Genomic DNA, 15,384 nt, shown 5'->3' with positions numbered 1-15,384 from the left:
CCGGGTTTTCGTCCCACCGTATGTTACATCAGAAAGTTCTGCTCTTGTGATGGCATAACGACTGTCAAGTGGCAGTCGGCGGTATTGTTTCCCGGGAGAACGCCCAAGCCAAACTCTAAAGCCAACGTGGGTCAAGTTAAGACAACATAGTTTGGCTAGAGTGAGGCATCGGGTCTCTCCAAATTTAAAGAGTGTACTAGCCTAAATACAAAAAAGTCATCGTTCTAAAAAAAAGTATAATATTAAACAAAAGGGTCCATTGATTAATGGATAATTAACTCAAATATAATATAAACAATGGGCCTGACATATAGTCTAATGTATTTAGCCTGCTTTAAGCATTAACCTGCTTTATAATATTGGTTAGCCTACAAACCGTAGATGACCAATTTAATACGTGTACATCTTGACTAACACTATAGAACTTATTTAACTCGCTTAGGTAAAAGGGTTGAAAATGTTACGGGTTTGAGTAAAACCACATAAATTAGGGTGAGCAGGAAACGAATTAACCAAACCAAAACCGAATTAACCGAAAAAACCGAACCGAAGCATTAACAGACGATTAATTTTTTGTTTTTTTGAAAAAACCGAATTTTCGGTTCCGGTTCGGTTTTCCATTTTTAAAAAACCGAACCGCTATGTGTTTTTACTTAAATATTATTACAATCATATGCGTTTTTTTAGGTGTTATGACTAGAAACAATACACCAAAAGGATCTACCGTTAATGGTGATAAAGATTATAAAGATAATGAAGATTGGGAGTAAACTTTGAAGATGAATAAGATGAAGAATGAAGATTGGAATAAACTTTTAATGTTTTTTTATTAAGAAGTTTGTTAAATTTTAAACTCTAGTACTCTTGTAAGTTTGTGTTCTGTTGGTTCCACGTAACAAATGCTTATTTTTGTGTTTTGAATATAATATGCATTTTCATTTTTTTAGAATTTTTTTACAATGTCTACACACACAAAAAAAACGATTATAACCGAACCAAAACAGAAAAAAACCGATAAATTGAAAAACCGTAAACCAAAAAATCGAAAACCGAGCGATTTATGTATTTGAAAACCCAACTTGTCAGTTTTCAAACCGAACCGAATCGAACCGTGACCAGCCCTAACATAAACAATTAAACACAAAGTTTGATTTTTCCCAAGTTATTCACATAAAATTACAAGGTGCACGTGTTTTTGTGGGAATAATACCCAAAGATATTTGTTTAAGCATCTTGACTCTTCTTTTCTTTTTACTCATTCCAAGTTTGTTCACAAACCCATGTGGCCATGTGAAACAAACTTTTAACCCATTTCTTCATTTCATTTCCATTTCAAGTAGATTATCAATACACAATTAGGTTTGGATCACGTTTTGACACGTCGTAGTCTTAAGATATTCTATCAAGACAACACATACCCATAAATTATTAATTATATACTTCACATGTGGATGCATATAACTATTTAGAATAAATTACACTATATATAGTAGGTTACATTGCGCTTTTCGTCCACATCTTCTAGAAATTACTTTTTTTACATGCTATTTCTCAATCATCCCTCTTTTTTGTTGTTCATGTGAGTGTTTGCACGAAATTGTCATGACATCACAACATAATAATCATACCCAATAAAATCTCATTAATAACTAAGTTGTAAGGTCTAAGGAGGGTGAGATTTTGTAGACGCATCATATCTCTACTTTTAAGTGTAGAGAAATTGATTTCAGGTAGACTCTCATCTACAAAAACCATAAATGCACCTATAAATAAAGATTATAAGCATAACCTGACACAAAAGTGTAATGAAAAAAAAAACTATATATCATAGAGAAACAACAACAAACGGACGCCAGACGAAAAACATAAAAAAAAAAAGTATCCGAGCCACTATTTAACACACTTGTGACATGCCCGGTGCCCCATTTCGATCCAGTATATTGTTAGCTTATTTGGAGCAAGTGAATCGTATCTTCTTCAATCCGTATACATTAAACGCGTTTTCTCTTTAATTCTCTATTATAAAATATAAAAGAAAATATGTAATAGCAGTTTATCTTTACATCTTTTCCTTTATGATGGAATAAAAACATGTTTTTAGCATATCTTACCTTGTCAGAAGAGTGTTGGATTGTTGCTTTCCGCATGACAAAATGGTCAGATAATATGCAAAAACACATTTAATCTAAGACGTTAAAAGCTAAATATGATATATTTAAAGTAGTAGTTTTAACCCAAGTCATGTTAGACTATAATTAGCATTTCTAATTATGATATATTTTAAAACACTTGTGATCTAGCACATAAAATGTTTATTGCATTAAGAAAGTTCTTCAAGATATGATTATGTCTGCATGCTGGTGTATTTGGAAAGCGGGAAACAAAAAAATTTTCTCCAACAAAACTCGATAGTGATCCCAAAGGTGACGGAGGATGTTAAATCTTTGATCTTTCTTTGAATAAAAAAAATAGGTCTGCATTCAAGTCTTTAAGTTGGAACGATTGATGTACGTTTTCTTTTTAATTGTTTGTTATGACTCTTCTAGTGGCTTACTAGTTTTTGCCTTTTAATGAGAGTTGCGATTTGAAAAAAATAAAATTAAGAAACTATTTCAAAACTTAATTACAACGCTGAAACCAAAAATGATTTATATAGACTAACCCAAGACGCGTTAGGCTATAATTAGGATTGCTAAACAATACGATTTAAATTTTAAATAAAACTTATCCTAATGACTTAAACCCTTGACATGCTTAAGAAGTAATAGCTTTCCACATAAGTTATGCCTGGCTCATCAAGTTATCTTGTCTTGCACACCAAGACACTAATTCGAAATTGCCAAGAGACTCAAGTCACATAATAGTTTCCATTATTGTGAAAGATCTTCTACATCGATTTTTTCTATATGTGAAGATGAAGTTTCAAGGTTAGGTAATTTTTTTTATTTTCTTTTGTAGTATCTTCTCATATTCCCTAAAAAGAAAAAAGAAAAAAAAAACTCCAATCAGCCTAAACGATTTAACCAAGTATTAAATTTGAACTATCAAATAATCTACACATTCAGCAATAATCAACATTCAGGTTAAACTGGACAGGGAAAAAATGCACAAAGAAAGGGGTCTGTAATGAACCTTTGAGCATATTTAGATGTCTTTAAGTGAATTGTTAGTGGTGAAGAATGGGTTTATTTGCTAATTTGAATATGTTTAATAGCATGTGTATTTGTTTTTTAGTGTGTTAAAATTTGTAAAAATGTTAAGTTGTCTTTTTGTCACTGGTCATAGGTTGTTTTCATGAGTGCCAAGTTATCAAAGTTAGCATGTAACAATACTATGTATAGTGTATAAAAGAATTTTACGGGTCTCATATGGCAACCTTCAAAGTCATGTGTAGGTCCGCCATTGCTTTTAATTTCCCTTAAGGATAACTACTTTTTCATTATAAATAAACATTAAACACTATATCTAACACATTAAAAGGTAATTTTATAATGTTAGAGAGATTATAACAAAATTGAGCGCCGCTTTCCCAACATTTAGTTTGCTCACGTGCCATTATATAAATAGTTCATATGACTTTTATTATTGTAAATAAATTTATTTATACTTAGTAATTCTTCATTCTACTAGTTCCATTTTGTATAAAATGATTTATTTCTTCTAAAATATGCATTCTAATGACATTATTATTTATAGTTAGAAACATAATTATATATTAACAAAATTGAAAGAAAAATATATACTATTGACAGCCATGGACGTAAATCATCTTGACTAAACGCTTAATTTCTTAGTGTCATGTTTATTGCTTTTGAGACCTATACAAACTGATTTTTATTTGTATATATTTCATCAATATCCATATTGAATTTGGTATGGTAATTAATCAATGAGTTAAGGTTAGAAAATAATTTAATTAATAAGATATTAATTGTAGTTTGTTGACTTTAATAAGAGATAGAAATTGGTCGACTAGAAGGATAGCAACATGGATCTGGGAAGCTGCAAATTAAAAGGTGGTGGCGGTGTTACCAAAATCATTTTAAACGTGTTTTCTCCTTTTCCTCCTCTCCACGTATACCACATAGCCGCTTTCTTTTTCTTTTTTGTTTGGCATGTCATATTTATATATGCATATCATCTTCTTGTTTAATTTCTCATCTGCACGAATATATATTTTCACACAACATAATATGAGCAACCGCTGCAACTTGGAACTCCGCCTTGTGCCGTCATCCCCGACTCACCTCCGCCAAGATAATCCTAGGTAAGATCGATGTTATACCTTTTTTAATATTGAACGGTTTGGTTTACAGTTTGACTATAAATGAACAGGATTATATGAGTTGGCCTAAACTAGATTTCTAGCTAGCTATGTGTTTTATGTTAATTTCTAGTTTGATCTTCAAAAACTATACCACAGAAATATTTGTGAAGAGAAGACTACTGATCGAGCATTATTACATCAGCAAATGTTGGGATCAACCTGATTAATTGCTAAGTTTGAAATTTATTTACAAACTTGATTCCGGAACCGTGAAACTAAACTTAAGCCAAGCCGTTAGTACAGGTTTAGTTTGGTTAGGTTTTATCATTCACTGGTTTGGTTTCGGGTTTCGATGATAAAAATTGTTACTAACTTTTTGCTCACGCTTTGACTTAAAAGTTGGACTGTTGACACCATGAAGTGATTCGACTGACGTTAAAGGCTTAAACTAACTTTAAATCCTTCAATTACTTTTGGGTTTCCATGACGTTTGTAAGAATATACAGTGGCGGACCCAAATGTTGTTTATATAGATGGCGATCATGATTTTAGCGTCTAAATATAACACTATTTTTTATATATGAAGAGTGATCAAGCCATTCTTCCTAAATAGGATATAACGTCACTTGACTGTCAAATATCCTCTCACCCTAAATTCGTCCATGCCTAATTAACAATCCATTTTTTTTTATCTCATAGCTATTATTCATATTCGTGAGTGAGACTTTTAACGCCCTTCTCAACAACAAATGGTGGCAGTGGCAACCGATGGTTTCAAATCCGGACCGGACGTTGACCCGGACACCTTACCAAAACTAATAAAATCCAGTAACGCAAAAAGTTTAAAATAACTTTGAAATCCGTCTCTTTCATTCTTTTCGATTTACCGTACGTGTTGTATCTTAATTAAAATTTATGGTGTTATAGTGTCACTAAACTAATTATATGGACATTTTAAATTTGCATTATTACATAACAATTAATTTAATGAATTGCCCTATATATTGTTTCTAATTAAAATTTGTTTTGAACATTAATTAGTTACGACATAAATATCGTGTCTGGTGAAGACTTGATGGAGAAGCAAAAATACCAGCAGCAACTAACGATCTTTTATGACGGAAAAGTTAGCGTTTGTGACGTTACAGAGCTTCAGGTAATTAATTTTCATGAATATGCCTTTGCTTCTCAATTTTGGTTTCCTCTAGCTTGTACACTGTCGACGTCAATTAGTTAAATGCCTGCCTAACTTATACTTTATGACTATTATTAATTATTATACACATGATCTTAAATCAGTAGCATATACTAATTAAAAAAAACAATATGGTTGCAAAATTATCGTAAAATATTCTTTTTAGCATTTAAAAGGCTGGCAACAAACGGCTGAGAAAGAAATTAATACTCTGGTCATAGAATCGGCCGTGAACTTTCTAAAAGGGTCGTAAGAATTATCGCAACCTTTTATTTAGTTCAAAATGATTCGGCTCAAAAACATTTACAAAAAGGCTATCAATCGATTATCGATATTTAGTGATGTTAAGCATTTGATACTCTTTTCGTTCGGTTTGATCTAACTAACTCCTCACTGTTTAAAGCGGAGTCCCTTTAAAATGGTAAGGGTTCAAATCTTATAGTAGACAAAAATGACGTATTGTTAAAAGAAAAAAAGAAAAAGTCCACACTGATACGACGGTTTCAAATATTTGAAAATATATTTGATTGCAGGCAAGGACAATCATAAAGCTAGCGAGTGAAGAGATGGATGAAAAATGTAGAAGAAGACCACCACCAGGGTCAACTACTTGTGAGCCATCTTCATCGCCGTTAATGCCCGGTGGGCTTTCCATGAAAAGATCTCTGCAAAGGTTCCTTCAAAAGAGACAACACAGGATTCAAGAGACTTCTCCCTATCATCCTTATCCTTAGCTTTTACTTCAATGGTTTGTCATGTGAATTAATGAATTATCTATAGCTCGAGCTGAAAAAATAGTTGAAGCCTGCATGCAATATATATATGGTATTAAATTTGTTTGTTTGATTTTTATTGTGGAGCTTAAGAAGAATTAGGAATTAAGATGCAACTAGCGTAGTTTAGAATGAGATGCATGCATAGGTGTTTGTTAAATTAAAAGTGGTTTTAGACGTACGTACTGTTATGATCACGCGATTCTGTCAAGCGTAATGTGTAGACAAGTTGTACTCGTTGTTGCAACTTAGACACATGCGTTGTTATAATTGCTTTAGACGCGTTGTTTTAACTCACTTAAATATGTGTTCAACTTGGTTGTTGAAACTGATTGTGGTTGGTGTTGCTGCATTTGTATTTGAGCTTAATTGTTGAAATTGTAGCTAATTTTGATATTGTTGAAATTGTTCAACTTGTGACTGTTGAAATCGTGAGAATGCGGGTGGCTGTTGAAATTGTGAGCATCAATCTGGTTCTTCGAAATTGTGAGAATCCAAAAGGTGATCGGGTTGGGGTTTGTTCATTGTTACCCTCCTTTAAGAGTTGAGTGAAAGGATAGCGGGCTCTTGGATCCGTTGAGTTTTATTCAAAACTGGTATTTTCAATCCCGCGTTGCGGTAGGGTGTGAAACGGTAACAAAAGAAACTAACAACGAATGTTACCATGAAATCGGTCGTTGATTAGCGTTAAGAGAGTTACAAATCGAAGACCAGCCAAAGCAAATATGCCTACAAAACTTTGATTAAAACTTACCCGAATCGTCACTTGAGCATTCAAACAACTTATAAGCAGACCAAATGTGACCGAAGATAAAATCCAAGAAATATAATGTGTTCGGTTAATTGAGTAGTATAGCTGAGTTAATTAAAAAAATCAGAAAGTAAAAAATAATAATAAACAAAGGATTGTTAGAAAAATGAAAAAAAATCAAAAGTTGTACCATATGCATACTAAATTGTATAAAAATTTGCTAAATGCTATATATAGAATTTACACCCTCAAAGAGAAAATATCAAAGAAGCACAATGTACAAGACCCTAATGCATAACATAGTTGCTAATTGTAATATGCATAACTAGAATTAAGGCCCCAATGTTGCGATGGGGGCGTAAAACCTTGAAATATGTAACGTTGAAATGTTTTATCAAGCACGTGTGTTGATGATGGGGGCATTGGACCCAAGCTTTGTGCCAGGATTGTTAAACCGAACGAAAAGTAGACATAAAAACGTTCAACCATGAATGCCCTGGTGGTGTCTTACCATATAAAAATTAGATCGAAACATAAAACATCAAGAAGAATAACTAAGTCGATTTAGGACCGACACGTTGAACGTGGAAAAACAGATAAAAATCGTTGAACCACACATGGGGTTACAACACAAAATTCTAACCGAAATGTTAAACGGAAAATTTGTAAAAGAAAAGGTATTGGGGACCAAAGTTAAAACTGGAAAAACGTTGAGGTTAAAAATGAATAATGTTTTGTCACAAAGTTGTAAAAGATAAAAAGTATTTTTATCAAACATGTGTGTTGATGAGGGCATTGGACCCGCGCTTTGTGGGGAGATTGTTAAACCGAACGAAAGATAGACTTAAAAGTGTTCAACCACGAACACCCGTGGTGGTGACTTAACACGTAAAAATTAGATCGAAAGGTAAATCATAGAAAAGAATAACTAAATCGACTTAGGACCGAAACGTTGAACACGAAAAAATAGATGAAAAACGTTGAACCACACATGGAGGTTGTAGTGTGTTAACTCACAAAATTCAAACCAAATGTTAAACGAAAAAATTGTAAAAGAAAACAGGACCAAAGTTGAAGTGAAAGAGTGTTGGGATTAAAAATGAAAAATGTTTGTGACAAAGTTGTAAAAGATGAAAAGTATGTTTTATCAAACAAGTGCGTTGGGCATTGGACACACGCTTTGTGGCGGGATTGTTAAACCGAACATAAAGTAGACTTAAAAAAGCTCAACCACAAACGTGTAACATCTCGGATTTTTCGTACTTGTATTCGTTTAAGTTTAAATCGATTCGGGAATGTAATTTGGATCTTCCGAACTATTTAAAACTTGTATTTATTGTTATTTAACTTAGTTTAACTTATTTTATAATTTCATAACTTTCAATTATGCCAAGTAGTTCTTAGAAACCTTTAAAATTGCTTAAAACGGCTAAAAATCGTTTTCGGGAACTACAGGGACTAGTTTTGCCAATTCTTTCCTATTTTCGATTAAATTAACGAAACTTAAACTCCAAGAAATGTTACAGCTGGTCCAATTTCTTTTTCTTGGTGTACAAGCCAAATTTTATTAGTTATTGTACTAGATTTTCTCATTAAATAACTTATTTTGTTTCCTAATTTATTTTTAGCATTCAAATTGCTTATTTTTGGCATAAATCGAGTAAATTAAGGTTCAAGAAAAGGATTATAACTAAAATACAAGTCCATATTTTTAAATTACTGATAAATCACGAAATCTTTGATTTATTACATCGATGTTCTCATTAAATCGTATTTTGTTACTTAAACGAGCAAATCTTTCAAATATGGTTTGTTTTTGCTATTCTTATATAAACAAGACTTATAATCTCTGCCATAAACTTCTCTAACCCTAAATAAACCTTTCTCACCCGTCACCTATCATATACCCTTGGTTTCTATTTGGTTTTGCATTATTGTTGAAGATACATGCTTAATTGGTTGACTTTGCTTATGTACCGCCCTTTGACATCCGTTTCTCATCGATCCTTTCACTTTCTGGGTAAATTGTAAACATAGAAATCATTCATATATATTCCCTGGTCAATAACCATCAAATTTCCATGGATCGCTCATGGGAGGCCAATTCACAAACTTTATGTTGTTTATTTAGTTGAGCCATTCAAATTGCCATGGAAAGCTCATGGGAGGTCAACTCGTTTGATATGCTTGGTTATTTTATTTTTAGAAAATTTCATAAAACATTATTTACTTAATGCTTCAAACTCATACATATTATTTTAATTCTTGACTCGTCCTCGAGTCTTCACTAGTAGTAATACATATACATACGCATCCCCATTATCTCATATCAACTTTTTCACACAACTTACCCATCATTTCAGTAAAATTTCATCCTTGGTCCTCGTGGAATGTTTTCCCTAGGAAATCATCGTCGTAATCAACGTCGTTCACCTGTTTCCCGTGATTGCCATTCGACTACTAAAATCGTCAAGGAGTTTGCTGCTGTATTCCGTTAACCAAACGACCGCCAATCGCAAACATAATCATTATGTGTTATAACAGTTAAATGCTATTTGCTAATTGCTACTTGTTTAAGTGTGTTTGTATTCTATCAAGTCTTGGATTCTCATTAGTATGATCATACGACCGTCTTAGTAACCGGCGCCCGATTCGCTTGGCGAAGGTAAACCGACAATCTCAGTCATGGTAATCAATGCCGATTCGCTTGGCAACGATTCATTGGCACACTATCAAGTCTTTGGTTGTGATTTGGTTATATACATGTTTTGTTATGATTTGATTGATTACTATCACATGGTTGGTTTGCGCATTTATCACTTATTATTTATCAATTATCTATCATATATCATATATATTATTTGTTGTGTCAAAATTGGTGATCATCTCACTCAACATGTGTTGTTGACAAACTCCATTTTCTACGCATATGCAGGTTGTTTGTATTGAAGATTGAAGTTGGACATGTGGAAAAGACCTTAGGATATAATCAAGATAATCATAATTTGAGTTTAGATTTATACATTTAAATTGTTTGTTGTATTTGGATTTTGTGTAGATTATTTGAATAGAATAATTAATTAGATATTGTCATTTATATTCAATGATAGTATCTTTGAGCAGTGAGCAATCGGATCAGGCCCCAACATTTCTGCCTTAGGTTGGGGTGTGACAGATTGGTATCAGAGCCGAAGGTTATAAGATAGGTCGTTAGAAATTGTCCTAGACATATGTTAGGAACCCAATACGTGTTTATCTGAACTGCCTTATGTGCTATATAAATTGTTTACAGCTTGCTTAGATTAATTATTTAAATTGTATTTATCTTGTTTATTTGTTGCACACACACAAATTCCGAGGTTATGCCTCAACTTTCAAAATATTTTTAAATCCTCTTAATTTTAGTAGATTACCTTTTTATTGTGGGAAATTCCTTAAGAATTCCCGTGTTTTGCTCTTTTACCTTGAAGCGTAGGGGCATGACGAATCTCGTACAACCATAACTTCAAGTGGTACCCGTAACCGACTAATCGGTTGCGTGGTAAACATAACCGGCTAAATGGTTATACTTCCAAATTGTGTTTTTAAATTATTTTAACATGCTTAGTTGGGTGAAAAATCCATGGAAATCCATGGGCACTCCAACTATCCATTTCTTAAAGCGTTTTCAATTTGATTTTTGGTTGGAACGTATCGTTCGGGGTGGTTCCCGAGATACTCCAACTACTTATATTTGATTCGTTGATTCGATATTTAGTTGGGTCGGTTAAATGCTATGTAACGCTCATGGTCTGAACAACTCCATTGATTCGATAATTCGTTAATTAGTTGGGTCAGTTAAATGTCATGTACACGCTCTTGGGCTGAACAACTTAATTGTTTATTACACGTTATTTGAATTGGGACATCAAATTTCCATGAAACGCTCATGGGAGGCGAATTCACAAACTTTATGTTGTTTATTTTGTTGAGCCATTTAAATTGCCATGGAAAGCTCATGGGAGGTCAACTCGTTTGATATGCTTGGTTATTTTATTTTTAGAAAATTTCATAAAACATTATTTACTTAATACTTCAAACTCATACATATTATTTTAATTATTGACTCGTCCTCGAGTCTTCACTAGTAGTAATACATATACATACGCATCCTCATTATCTCATATCAACTTTTTCACACAACTTACCTATCATTTCATTAAAATTTCATCCTTGGTCCTCGTGGAATGTTTTCCCTAGGAAATCATCGTCATAATCAACGTCGTTCACCTGTTCCCCGTGATTGCCATTCGGACTACTAAAATCGTCAAGAAGTTTGCTGCTGTATTCCGTTAATCAAACGACCGCCAATATCGACAAAACTAAAATACACCGAACAAGAAATCTTATACTAACTCATATCCGTTAAAATATTATTTAAATCATCTATTCTTATTTATTTTCATATTCTCAAACTATAAATTACTAAGTGTATTTAAATCTTTACCCTCAACTTTAAACTATAAATATTTTATTATTTCTTGTTTTTCCTCATATTACTTTTCACAACTTACTTTCCATTTTATAAGTATGTATTATTAAAATTCAAATATTGTAAATTTTATTGATATTAAACTAAATTTTTTTTCATCATCCAAATTTAATTCTCATTATTAAATTAAAATTTTCATTAATTAAAATTTTACCATTAAACTTGACTTTTTGATAAATTTTCATTAAAACCCATCACTCACTTTATTTATTGATTAAGTTCGTTAATTAGTTGAAACTAAACGTTGGTTCGTAAGTACTTCAACCTCCTACTTTGATTTTTGATACACCTTGAGAATCTTGAACGTTTTAAATGATAAATTCGTAGTTGTTAGAATAGTCATGGTGGTTCATACATTTCTAGCCTCGCAATTATCTTATTTTATTATACGCTTCACTTTAATTTAAAATTTATTATTTACTCAAATTTCCATTATTGATAATTCAATTTACTTATTTCCTAATATTTATAACGATTTTGTAAAAAAATAATAATAAAAAAAATCCATGAATTCCCAATTTAATCTAATTTAATTACCTACTTTATATTTTATCTAATTTTAAAGATTTAATTGGAATAGGACTATCTTGGTGATTCGGGAATATCCGCTTCCCAGCTTAATCTATTAATAATTTGATTCAGATATGTATATTTCCGCATTATCACTGATATTTAAATCATTAATTACTAACTATTATAATATTTTGAAATATCTTAATTGAATTAATCTAATTTCAAAATCACCAACTTGAAAAGCTATAACTTTATATTAACTTATCTTTAATCTCATAAGTACTCAAATTAATCAAACTCGACTCATCAAAATTTTCGTTAACTATGTTCAAACATATACTCTCAATCTTTAAAAAAAACTTCATTCCTAAAGAATACGATCTTTAAGGATTCCGCATGCTATTAACTATATTTGTTATAAATTAAACCTTTGCGTAATTCATTTCCTAAATAAAATTATTTTCATCAAGGTAGACTTATTAGAATCTTCTACCTATACCTCAATTTTTTAGTCTCGATTATCACGATTCATAAATAACCTTTATTTCATGAAATTTGTTTCCCTCATAAGAAAAAGATATTTTGGAACTTACCTTATTTTATTAATCAAACTCGAACATTTATTAATATCTCTTGAATTTAATTTTTTTTTTTCAAAACGTTTGCTTATTTCCAAATGATAGTTTTGAATGTTTTATAAACCACATGATGGAACGGATTATGCGGACCATCCGACGATCTAAGTAATTATGGGTCGACATATAATTACCAAAGCCCTCGCATGGAAATCATAATACGTAAAATTGTGTGTCATGATTTAGAACCTAAGATAGCTTGGGTAACGGTACAAAGGATGAGATGATAAGGACATGGTGGATACGTCGCTGGTACATCCTATATATAAGTGCCCTTATCGGATTGTTATTTAAAGCGTTGCTTCGATTATTAGAAGTTCTAGGTTATTAGTTGATATTTGTTTGTGTGTGTGTGTATAAAATAAAAAAACTCTTATGGACGATCGGTAAGAGTATTTGTTTGTGTGTGTGTGTATAAATATGAGATATGAGAGATCGGAAAGAGTATGAGATATGAGAGATAGTTAGGTGAGAAATTGTTTGAAGTATATAGAAATATTTACAAAAGGGAAAAGAAAACTATATGTTATGCAAAAAATTACCAATTTTTTTAACAACCAACTAAATTATATATTATAGAGGAAAGTTAGCGTGCCAACTATGCGAATCAAGTAGTGTGATTTATATATACAAGTATTGTAATTATGCAATTACATCGTAGTGTAATTGCACTATGCTGTAGTTACACTACACTACATTTACACTATGTTGTATACATAATTACACTACTTGATTCGCATAGTTAGCACGCTAATTTAATTCGTATTTGATCCAAACCCATATATTATATATGCAATTGTTCAAGAAGACCATATGTACAAACTATACCAAAATGCATAAACATGGTTACAACATAAAACCCCTTTAGTTTTCCCAAAATAAATTTGCCCAAATAAGACGGTTCTTCACCCATAGAAAATCAAGCGACTTTATTTGCCCCTCTACAGTTGACAATTGAATTGGCCTCCCAATAACCACCAACTTGTTTCTGGCTTTCCAAAGACTCACATCGTAACAAGATAAGCCACATGAAAGACATTTTTTACTTCTTTACAAAGCCCAAATACTTTAAAGGTCTAATAAGTCTCGTACACTAAAAGCATTTATCGATTGTAACCCACACCACATCAAGTGCACCTGCCAAACGTCTTGCACGTGCTGAAACGATACAAACCTGTATGCTCCACGGGTTCTTCGTGTTCCCTACAAATCAACACACGGTTTACATTTCTCCTATCCAAAGCCATTAGAGTTGACAGTCTCACAAACCCCGCACGTCACGCAAGTACATTTTTCAAAAGTGCGATGAAATATTGTTATTTTTTTAGCATCTCAATTCTAACCCTTAATATAGCTTAATAGGTGGTCCAGACCCCATGACCTAATTGTGGGTTCAAATCTTTAAAAGTGTAAGATGAAAGATTTTTGATGAAAATAAATTTGCTATTTAAAAAAGAAAAAAAAATAGACGGTCTAGAAACAGACACACAAATCCATATTTGATGCTTAAGTTTGAGATTTGTTTTGTATTCTTTACTCTCTCTCTCTCTCTCTCTCTCTCATTCAATGTTTGAGTTTGAGGTTTGTGGGTGTGTAAAAGTGTGTTGTCGACTGTCGACATAAATAAACAAAAGGTTGGTTCCTCGTGGAAATTAACAAGTACGAAGCAGGAAGTGGTATATGGAATACGGCGGTATTTAGTGGACGAATATGCAAAACGTGTTTCACGTTTTAGTTTTTCAAAATCATAATAAAACGGTTTCATTTATCTACTCTTTGTTTTATTTGTATTCTCCTTCACGCCAATTTCAGATTCTCTAAAAAGTAGGAGAAAGTATAATTTTATAATCCTCGTTCGGTGCCGCTAATTTATGACTTTAGGTTTTAGTTTTATTCATTGAAATAATCTAGATATCTTTTAACAGTCGTATCCAAATTATACTATTTTGGTAGCAATCTTCAAATCCTTATAGGATAACTTTTTTCCAACCACCGACAGGGGTGAGTATGCTCGATTCGGGATCGCTAGAACCAAGGAACCAGAACCGAACCGGTACCTTAGAACTGCTAACGTGTGTTACCTTACGGTTTTCGGTTCTCATTATTTGCCTTAAACGGTTCCCGGTTTGGTTCTGGGTAAAACCGAATGTTCCAGACGTGAAACCGAAGAACCGGAATATAAAAAAAAAATTTACCAATCCCAATTTTTATAGAATAACTTATTAGCCGGCGTCCATTCAATCATTCTTTAATTCAAATCTTCTTTCTTACGTCAAATACCTATGAGCCAAGATCAATTGTGAATCAAGCTTACAGAGTAATATGATACATCTTTCTTTAATCTATCGCCACTAATGATTTATTTAGCTTCAATGATTAGACTTTAATAAAAAATATAATGAATGTTCAAGTTGTAATCTACATTAGTTTTACCATGAAAAAAGACATGCAATTATATAAACATGTTTTCCAATTTGCAAAGTCTGCACAGCCTATTTGATAAATAAACGACCGAACAGAACTATCGCAAAACCGATTAGCGAGGACCAACTTTACCGGTTTTGAAACCGAACCGGTTTGCTATAATAGGTTCCGGTTCTATTTTTCAACCGTTTTCGGTTCCGGTTCCAGTTCCGGTTCGGTTCTCACGGTTCTAAACCGTTGCACAACCCTAACCACCACCAACATTTAATCGGACAACTTAAGAGAAAACAAGCAA

At 32.4% G+C, this 15,384-nt stretch overlaps 1 protein-coding gene across 1 annotated transcript; it reads left to right on the top strand.

The window, feature by feature from the left end:
• Nucleotides 1–4,193: 4,193 nt before the first annotated feature.
• On the top strand, nucleotides 4,194–6,196 carry LOC143632485 (protein TIFY 5A-like). The gene is made up of 3 exons (XM_077100997.1): nucleotides 4,194–4,267; nucleotides 5,309–5,423; nucleotides 5,996–6,196. The coding sequence occupies exons 1-3, from the start codon at nucleotides 4,194–4,196 to the stop codon at nucleotides 6,194–6,196; spliced, it is 390 nt and encodes a 129-aa protein (XP_076957112.1).
• The last annotated feature ends 9,188 nt before the right edge of the window (nucleotides 6,197–15,384 follow it).

Source organism: Bidens hawaiensis, unplaced genomic scaffold (genome assembly GCF_021521415.1).
Source record: "Bidens hawaiensis isolate Kalapana, Puna unplaced genomic scaffold, B.hawaiensis_p1.1 tig00006390_1, whole genome shotgun sequence".
NCBI lineage: Eukaryota > Viridiplantae > Streptophyta > Magnoliopsida > Asterales > Asteraceae > Bidens > Bidens hawaiensis.
Note: the sequence above shows the minus strand (reverse complement) of the source record. Positions and strands in the feature narration are given on the sequence as shown.

What these genes read in the sequence shown, in the direction of transcription:
- LOC143632485 (XM_077100997.1), top strand. Translation starts at nt 4,194, where the DNA reads ATGAGCAACCGCTGCAACTTGGAACTCCGCCTTGTGCCGTCATCCCCG. An exon ending in CTCCGCCAAGATAATCCTAG is followed by an intron (nt 4,268 to 5,308) that starts GTAAGATCGATG and finishes AACATTAATTAG; the next exon opens with TTACGACATAAATATCGTGT. An exon ending in GTGACGTTACAGAGCTTCAG is followed by an intron (nt 5,424 to 5,995) that starts GTAATTAATTTT and finishes ATTTGATTGCAG; the next exon opens with GCAAGGACAATCATAAAGCT.